The sequence below is a fragment of the Camponotus floridanus genome, unplaced genomic scaffold, assembly GCF_003227725.1.
Source record: "Camponotus floridanus strain SB8 unplaced genomic scaffold, Cflo_v7.5 scaffold401, whole genome shotgun sequence".
Taxonomy (NCBI): Eukaryota; Metazoa; Arthropoda; class Insecta; order Hymenoptera; family Formicidae; genus Camponotus; species Camponotus floridanus.
In genome coordinates, this window is record NW_020229550.1 from 8,106 (window position 1) to 17,623 (window position 9,518).

A 9,518-nucleotide genomic window follows, 5' to 3' on the forward strand; every position below is an offset into this window, starting at 1 on the left:
GTTCATAGTTATATCTTTACATGTGATTTAAAATATACATAGGATGTCCCAAAAGATATACAGTTAAGTTTAAAGATTTGTTAATGTTTTTGTGAGTCAAAAATGTCAATATAAACTTATCTTTGATTAGCAGAACTATTATATGGAGTTATTACAATACGATGAATCATGGAATTCCTAGCATTAATAAAACTGTTTTGAATGTCAGTAACATTGATAATCAAATATAAGTTTATTGACATTTTTTACTTAAAAACATGATTAACGAGCTCTTAAATTTATGACTTTTGGAACACTTTGTATGTATACAGAATGTTCTGTACAGACATAAAATTATTTATGACAATTATAAACTTTAAAAATTTAATTTTTTAATTACATTACATGTAAAGTTTATAATCACATCTTTGCATTGATTTAAATAACAAATATATATAAAAATATATATTAATGTTTTCAAATCAGTTAAAAATATAAATGTAAATATTTAAGTTTATATTATGTGTAATTTTAGACCTCAATGTTAATAATATATAATTTTGTATGTATATGGCACATTCTATATTTATATGCTGCTAATTTATCAAAAATATGTATTTTTATGTGAAATTATTATTATATGTTACAGCGTTCGCACAAAAAGAACATTATTATCAACTTCATGATCTAATAGTTTCTGTGAAGTAAGAAAATTGTATACATATATATATATACATATATAGATGGGATATATGCAATATATGTATATTTAAAACGAGGAAATATAAAAACAAGGTGATATAAACTGCGGACTCAACAAATCACAACAAAAAGTAAGTTTTAATGATATTTTTTAGTGTAAGCAAACTAGCTGTTATTGCAATTATTTGTAAAAACGATTTAAAATTACTATAAGTCTTATTTAAATTCACTTTACGACACTAAATTATTTTATATTTTACAAAAATGTTTACGTATCAAATATATATATAATTATGTATATAATTTAACTGAAAAGTACTAATTATATAATACTAATGTTAGAAGCAAAATAAATTTGAAACTAAAATTTCAAAAATTCAATTTTTATTTTTAATAAGATTTTCAAAAATAATGAGAAATAGTTTTCTGAAAATTTTAAACTGTACATAATTTTTGGCTACAATATTAAAAGTTATAAAGTAGGTAAATGAATTGATTATTTTCTTATTTTTATTGTACTATTTATTATTTTATTTATGTATTATTTTATTATGTGTATGTGTATTTATATTTAAGTATGAAATATATTTATATAAGTATAAAATAAATAATAAAATAAATTTAATGAAATAAATAATAAAACAAATGATAAATAAATAAATAAAACATAAAATATATATTTTTAAAAAATTAAAAATTATATTTCATTTAAATTGTAATCTTTAAAAATAATCGGAGATATTTCAGGTAAACAAAATATCTCATTTAAAAGGATACACTGGAATATCTGCTCAAAAAAACATTTTAGAGAAAAAGGTTTTAGACAAAAGTTGTTTGGGGGACATATAAGATGGTGCCATTGATTTGATCTTAGATAATTATTTTGAAGGAGACAAAAAAATTTTCAATTTCTTAAATGGAATCTCTAATTTTTATAGCATATTCTTGCAGCTTATTTTGAAAATTCCCCAAAACATTTTTATTAAGTTATTTTTTATTAATTAAGTATTTTTGTTAAAGTTTACAATATTTTGACAAAATATAAAATATCTTGGGAAACTTTCAGTTTTCGATAGTCTTATATCTTAATACTTTTATACACAGAATAATCAAATCAATATATTCATGTAAAAAAAACAGTTGCTTTTTAAACAAGTAATTTGCAGCTGCGTACTTTTTCTTAAAAGCAACTGTGTGTTTTCTTTACACCAATTGATTAGTCTCTCATTATTCCATGCATAAAAGTATTAAGATTAGATTATTTAAATATTTAAGAATATTTTGCAAAATATTTTACATTTTATGTTAAAAAATTGTAGACTTCAAGCTTTATATAACTCAAAAAATACTTTAGTATTTTGGAAAGTTCTTAAGGTAAGCTACAAAAATATTCAGTAAAAAATATAATAGTAAAACCCATTTAAGAAATTGACCTTTATGTAACCTTCAAAGAATTATCCAAAGAATCAAATTTTGCTCACTATTTTATATCTCTCTTGAAGCCATACAATTTTTTTGTTTGAAATATTTTTCTCTAAAATACTTTCCCTTCAGATATTCCAATGTATTCTTTTAAATAGGACACCCTGTATAATTACAATTTTACCAATAATATTATATTTTGATAATTTTAACAGCAATATTTTATTTTATAATATCAATTTTATTAATATATATGTATATATATATGTGTGTGTGTGTGTGTGTGTGTGTGTGTGTGTGTGTGTGTGTGTGTGTGTGTGTGTGTGTGTGTAATATCGACGTAATAATTAAATATTAAATTATATATTATAGTTAATATATTTATCAGCTTCAATATGTTAACAGAAAAGAAAAAAAATGGATAAAAAGCGTTCAAGAAAAGACGCTGCATGTGTGTCAAAACGACATTTAAAAAGATTAGCCGTACAAGAATCCAAAATTGTTTACGATGCTTTATTAAATACGACTACAGTGTCATATAGTAACATTACTTATAAATACACAGAACATTTGGAAAACGTTTCTAAAGTAAATTCAGAAGTAAAAAACATTCAAGCTGCTGAAAATGCTGTAATCGAAAATTATAATGTTCACGAGTGGAACGAAAGTAGTAACAATGTATTGAACATGCAACAGTCCTCTGTTAGCGATTCTTATGAATCGCAAACTGATTTAGCATCTGAAGATGCAGATGTAACAGGTGACAATTTGAAAAATGATCTTGCTATCTGGGCTGTGCAACATCAAATTTCACATACGGCTTTAAAAGCATTACTTCAAAGATTAAAAAAACATTCATGTTTTTCATCATTATCTCTAGATGCACGTTCACTTTTGAAAACTCCGAGAAAACAAGATATACGTATAGTACAGCCAGGAATTTACTATCATTTTGGATTGCAAAAGTCTATGTTGAATATATTAACCTCCATGAAAAACAATATTGGAAGCAGTATAAAAATTGCTATTAATGTCGATGGATTACCACTCTCAAAATCATCGCAACAACAATTTTGGCCCATACTTGGTTCAATTTTTCCATATAATAATGTATTTACAATAGGAATTTATTATGGAACTGAAAAACCTGCAAATGTTAATGATTTTTTAAGTGATTTTGTGAACGAGGCTGCAGAAATGTGTGAAAATGGAATATATATCAATAATCGTAATATACAATGCAGAATAGAAGCATTAATATGTGATACACCGGCAAAAGCATTTATGCTATGTGTAAAAGGGCATTCCGGATATTCAAGTTGCACTAAATGCACAACAGAAGGAGAATATGTCGGAAATCGTATATGCTTCCCACAAATTGATGCACCAATTAGATCAGATAATGATTTTATTAACAAAATTGATGACAGTTATCATAAACCAGATATAACATGCAGTCTACTCAAAATACCTCATTTCAAACCAGTTACAAATGTTCCCATGGATTATATGCACCTAGTGTGTTTGGGAATTATGCGGAAATTAATGTATTTATGGTTGAATGGAGAATTCTATTATCGGCTACAACATAGAGCCATTGAAGAAATATCAACACGTCTAACAATTCAATTAAAGCCATCGATACCTGTAGAATTCGTAAGAAAGCCACGGAAATTAGATCACATTAAATTATGGAAAGCTACGGAATATAGACAAATATTGTTGTATACAGGTCCATTGGCTTTCAACTCAATATTGAAAAAAAGTGTGTACACCCATTTTATGACATTGCATGTTATTATTAGAGTCTTGTGTTCAAAAACTTTGTATGATGAACACTTATCGTATGCACAAGATATGATTCGTTTTTTTATCAAAACATTTATCAAGATTTATGGAGTACAAAACGTGTCGCATAATATTCATAGTCTCATACATCTTGTTGACGATGTAAAAAAATTTGGACCACTCGACAATTTTAGTGCGTTTAGATTTGAGAATCACATGCAAGTGTTTAAAAAATACCTCAGAAAAGCAGAAAAACCTTTGGAACAAGTAATACGAAGATGTATTGAAAAAGAAAATTTAAGTACATCAAATAGATTAAGTACATTGACTAATTTGTCAGATTCTATCCTGATATATCCCACTTTAATTACATTACATGATGATGGTCCACTTTTACTTGACTGCAATAATCCACAATATAAAATTATCAAATATGTCAACGGAATAACATTTAAAACTGGCTCACATGCAGATAATTGTTGTGGTTTAAATTGCGGTGCTATAGTAGGTATTGAAAACGTGGCACACTGCAAAAAACAGAATATTCCAATTATTATTGGACGCGAATTTTTGGAAAAGGAAGATTTATTTAATATGCCTTGCTCATCATCATTGCTTGGGGTTTATTCCGTAAAATCATTATCAGATTTGAAATCATGGCCATTGAAAAATGTGATAAAAAAATATGTCAAATTACCATATGAAAATGTTAAATACGCAGTTTTTCCATTAATACACAATGAAGTAATTAATATTCATTGACACAGAAATGACTGATAAATTTTATGCAATCGTGGAATTCGAAGATGGACTACAAGTTATACCAAATAATTGGTTAAGTGGAGACTTAAAGAAAGCTTTTTGGCCAAATTTTACAAACAACAAGCGGTATGATAAAGCAGTTAAATTGAGGGAGGAGCCAGAATATACTTGGTTGGAGCATCCTATTCGAAAAATATATGGAACATTTCGTAAGTAATGTTATTTTTTTTGTATATATTATTCTGAAATATTCTTTTACAATAAATATACAGTGGTGACCAACTGTTTGAAATTGAAATTTATGAAATGTGAACCATTTATTTTTTTAAACAAGATTCCTTTAAAAAAATTAATGTCTCACATTTCATAAATTTCAATTTTTTATGTTAAAATCGTAATTACGATATATTAAATATAGCTGGCCGCCATTATATATATGTAGCTATTTTGTAATATAAGAAAATATAATTAAATTAAATTAAATTAAATTAATTAAATTAAATTTGTATTATTTACTAAGTTTTATTTAAAAATTTTTTTTCAGAAAACTATGGAGTGGCAAGGAAAAAGTTAAAAGATGCCGAAGAATTATCCGACATTAACTCTGGCCCTGATATAGAAGAAAATTTAAAAAGGTCGAGAAAAATTAGAGCCGCTAAAATTGTTGACGAAACAAGTAACGATACTGATGAATCATTAGACGAAATGATACAAGTCTCAGAAATTCCAAAGTTTCCAAACAAGCATTCGATGACTGCAGAAACCAGTAAAACATCAAAAATTACAGAAAATGCATCAAAAAGTAAGTATGATCTAATAATAATATAAAAATAACAATAATAGATTTAAATAGAGAAAATATTTTAATAATAGAACATCGTTTATGAATTACAGATGTTAATAATTTGGAAAGAAAATATACAGCAACACAAAGAAGCAACATAAAGAAGTTTGCAAACATAAACACAAATATAGAAAAAGGAACAGATGATTCATGTATGATTTTAACTTATTCATTATAATTATTAAACTATTATATAAACATTTATAATTTAATAAAAATTTTATTATACATTTTATTTTCAGCTTTACATTGCAATAAAAATTTGATTGACGCACCGGTAGAACAATCGTTTGATGAAACCGACGATGAAGTTTATGTACAATTTCCAATTCAACTAGAAAATAAAACATCGTCAAATTTATCAATTCATAAGCAAGGTACAATGCACAATTTCATTTATTTTGTTATGATTATTTTTTATATATTTTAAAAATATAATATTTTTTAAAAATAATTTTTTTTAGTATTTTTTCAATTTCAAAACTTATGCTGGAATAATATAACGACGTATTTTTTTAGCTCTGCATTGCAATGGAAATGTGCTTGATGCATCCGCGGAACAATTGTTTGATGAAGTCGATGAAGTTAATGCAAACATGCCAATTCAATTGAAAAACAAGGCATCATCATCAAATTCATTGATTAATAAGCAAGGTATAATGCACATAATTTCATTTATTTTAGTTACGATTATATATACCGGGTGAGTTTTTTAACTTGAGACTGCAAAATATCTGAAAAACTAAGGCTTCTATCAAAAAATGTTTCTTACAAAAGTTGTATGGCTGTAAGGGGGCCATAAGATAGTGACAATGATTTGATCTTGGATAGTCAGTTGAAGGTTATGTGAAGGTCACCGTCAATTTCTTAAATAGAACCACCTATTTTTCATTGCATATTCTTGTAGCTTATCTCAAGAGCTTTCCAAAACCCTATAATGAAAAAATACTTTATTATAGGGTTTTGGAAAGCTCTTGAGATAAGCTACAAGAATATGCAATGAAAAATAGGTAGTTCTATTTAAGAAATTGACGGGAACCTTCACATGACCTTCAACTGACTATTTAAGGTAAAATCATTGTCACTATCTTATGGCCCCCTTGCAGCCATACAACTTTTGTAGGAAACATTTTTTGATAGAAGCCTTAGTTTTTCAGATATTTTGCAGTCTCAGGTTAAGAAACTCACCCGGTATATATATATATATATATATACAGGGTGTCCGTAGATTTTCGACCAAAATGAAATAAATAAGTAGATTGGCTCGAATTAAGAAGGAATGACCTGTATTATTTTGGGATTGTTGCAATAATTAACGAAATATTAAATAAAACAGATCGGCCAATCTGCGTGAGTAAAAGCGCGCGGCGACGAGAGTCGTCCCACCGTAATCCGATACTACGAGCGCGGCGAAGCGGTGGGCGGGTCGTTCTCTGAGACATGATGGTGGTTTGCGATATATCGCAATACCGCGCCGAAAAATGACCCGTCCCCCCTTTTCGTGGCGAGAAAATGATGCGCTATCATTTCCACACCACCTTGCGGTAGATAGCATGGTGCGCTTTTTTTATAGTGGTTTCCCCCATAGGCCTATTCCACTCTCAATTTAAAAATTATTCAAAATGCCATTTACTATACGCTGAATATATCGTAAATGTAAAAAATTAATGGACAGTACCTTTACAAAAATTGATTCATGATTGAAAATCCCTCGATAAAATGTATTGCACACGTTGATAATGTGATACGATGATAAAATTCTTCAAGAATCCTTTCTTCATCTCGTACACGAAGACGCACTGCTGGACCGGTTATCCCGATATTATGCACGACACTCAGTTTCACATAATTATTGCACAACACGTAAAATTGTACGGCCACTTGGTTTTCGTGCACGCCCGAAAAATGATTCCATGTAAATTGCGGCCGCACGATAAGTATTTTCTCCCGCTAGTCCATATGCCACAATCATATCCGTATATTCCTGCAGAGTACACTTCATTTTCTCTGTTAATTTACTACGCAAACACAAAATTTTTATTAAAACGTCTTAGCTCTCGCACGCTGTTACCAGACTGCGTACGCCAGCAGCACGCAACTACAGCTGAGCGGACATGCGAGTGTAATCATAGTGCGCAGGCGTCGAACTCACACGTACGCTCACACTCGCATGTCCGCTCAGCTACGGACACCCTGTATATATATATATATATATATATATATATATATATATATATAATATATTTTAGTGTATATGTATAATTCTTTATTTCTATTTCAATTACTTGATTATAGTTCAGAATTATATAGTATATACACACCCACACATTTATTCTTGAACTATTTTTCCTAACATTTTTCTAACACCATTTTTATATTTTTTAATATATTATATAGATTTTATATTTTATTTTTATACATCTTACATCACACATATGTATTTTACATTTTTTATATTTAATATTTTATCTGTACATATATCTTTAATAGTACATATATTGAAAAAATGTGTTTAGAGAACGTCCTGTTCTCTATTCTATACATTTTTTGAAAATACATGCTGTGTTTGAGATATAATTATAAATATAATCAAAATGTTTTGAATATTTTTTATAGAATCTGAACCGTACGAACGATTTGTCATCCATAAACTTATAAGTTTAGAATTAAAACTAAACTCTATAGAAAGATGTCAAAAACTTATTCTAAAGAAAATTTCAATCGACACTTTTGAAGCCAAAGAAAAAGAAACAATAGATATCTATCAAGATTTACCGTTAAAAACTGAAACTGATTTACAATCAATGGAAAACAAATTAAATAATGATTCATTATATCGAAATGAAATGGTAAGTTAATTGTCTTGTGTATTTTAACGTTACAATATGAAATTATATACAAAAATAAGAAAAATCTAATAAATTCAAAAATAATATAAAACGACTAATGAGAGTCACACAATTGTTAATGGATGTTAAATAATAAAAAGAATAATTAATATTCAGGTATTTGTTTAATGATAAATGTTTTTGGGCCACTCTCAAAACAATATTTAATCTAGAAATAAAAAATATATAAATTATTATTGAATATGAAGTCAGAACACAAGCGTTAATTTTACAATTAATTAGCATTAAAGAAAGTACACGATTATTTACATATGTTAGAAAATAGTATATAGTAAAAATCTCGGTGCATGCTGGTATAAAAGTATGTCGTTTGATAATTATATATTTTTGTTTAATTTTTAATTTAAATTATTTTTATAAAGAGAATGGTCGGAAATGGGCTGAAACATTTATCATTTAATAAATATCTGAATATTATTAAATTTTTTTTACATTTATAACTTTTGCTCTCATTAGCAATTTTATATATTATTTTTTAAATTATATCATGTCTTTTTAAAGATGTTTTAATAAGTTTCGTAGACTTTTTATTAAAATATTATATAATTTTTAGAATAATTAAATTGATATATATTTACAGTATTTTTACATGTGAATAGATAATTTTATTATATAAAAGTTTCTTATAATATCTATATATTTAATAATTCCATTCTTTCTAACAATTTTAGGTTAAACAATTAGTCCATGTTACATGCCAGGATCTGAGGACTTCTTGTATACGTCTTATGAAAATAATTTTTGCAAATGAACTGGCCGTAAATTATAGTTGGTACGGAGCAAAAAAGAAAGAAAATTTTTCCAAATTGCACATATGCAAAGTTATTATGAGTAAGTAAAATTAAAAACAATTTTTCTATTTTATTATTAGATGCTGTATAATTTCTGCACAAATCAAAAAATATATTTACAAATATTTATAACTTATTTATTTATTAAATTACTTAGAAATGTTTCAATTATTTTATTATACAGGGTCTACCAAAAGTGTGGAAACCCCTAAATATCTCGGAAAATATACGTTTTACAGAAAAGTGTTTCCAACAAAAGTTGTAGGGTTTAAGAAGATCTATATACTGATTCTATCAGTTTGACCTTGGATGGCGTCGTCA

The 9,518-nt window shown here is 27.0% G+C and overlaps 1 protein-coding gene across 2 annotated transcripts; it reads left to right on the forward strand.

Annotated features, from left to right (window-relative positions):
• The first annotated feature begins 708 nt into the window (after positions 1 to 708).
• Positions 709 to 9,252, forward strand: LOC112638952. Of its 2 annotated transcripts, XM_025411605.1 has the most exons (8): positions 709 to 812; positions 4,659 to 4,862; positions 5,198 to 5,455; positions 5,548 to 5,649; positions 5,740 to 5,874; positions 6,017 to 6,151; positions 8,114 to 8,346; positions 9,078 to 9,252. In XM_025411605.1, the coding sequence occupies exons 2-8, from the start codon at positions 4,661 to 4,663 to the stop codon at positions 9,243 to 9,245; spliced, it is 1,233 nt and encodes a 410-aa protein (XP_025267390.1). In that variant the 5' UTR covers positions 709 to 812; positions 4,659 to 4,660; the 3' UTR covers positions 9,246 to 9,252. The 2 variants fall into 2 exon arrangements, with proteins under 2 accessions (XP_025267390.1, XP_025267389.1); XM_025411604.1 differs by lacking the exon at positions 709 to 812 and having other exon boundaries at positions 4,409 to 4,862.
• Positions 9,253 to 9,518: the final 266 nt, after the last annotated feature.

Bases quoted from the DNA above. Each gene is read 5' to 3' on its own strand.
- LOC112638952 (XM_025411605.1), top strand. From the start codon at position 4,661: ATGACTGATAAATTTTATGCAATCGTGGAATTCGAAGATGGACTACAA. The intron at 5,650-5,739 runs GTATGATTTTAA...TTTTATTTTCAG, and splicing joins AAAAGGAACAGATGATTCAT to CTTTACATTGCAATAAAAAT. The intron at 8,347-9,077 runs GTAAGTTAATTG...TAACAATTTTAG, and splicing joins CATTATATCGAAATGAAATG to GTTAAACAATTAGTCCATGT.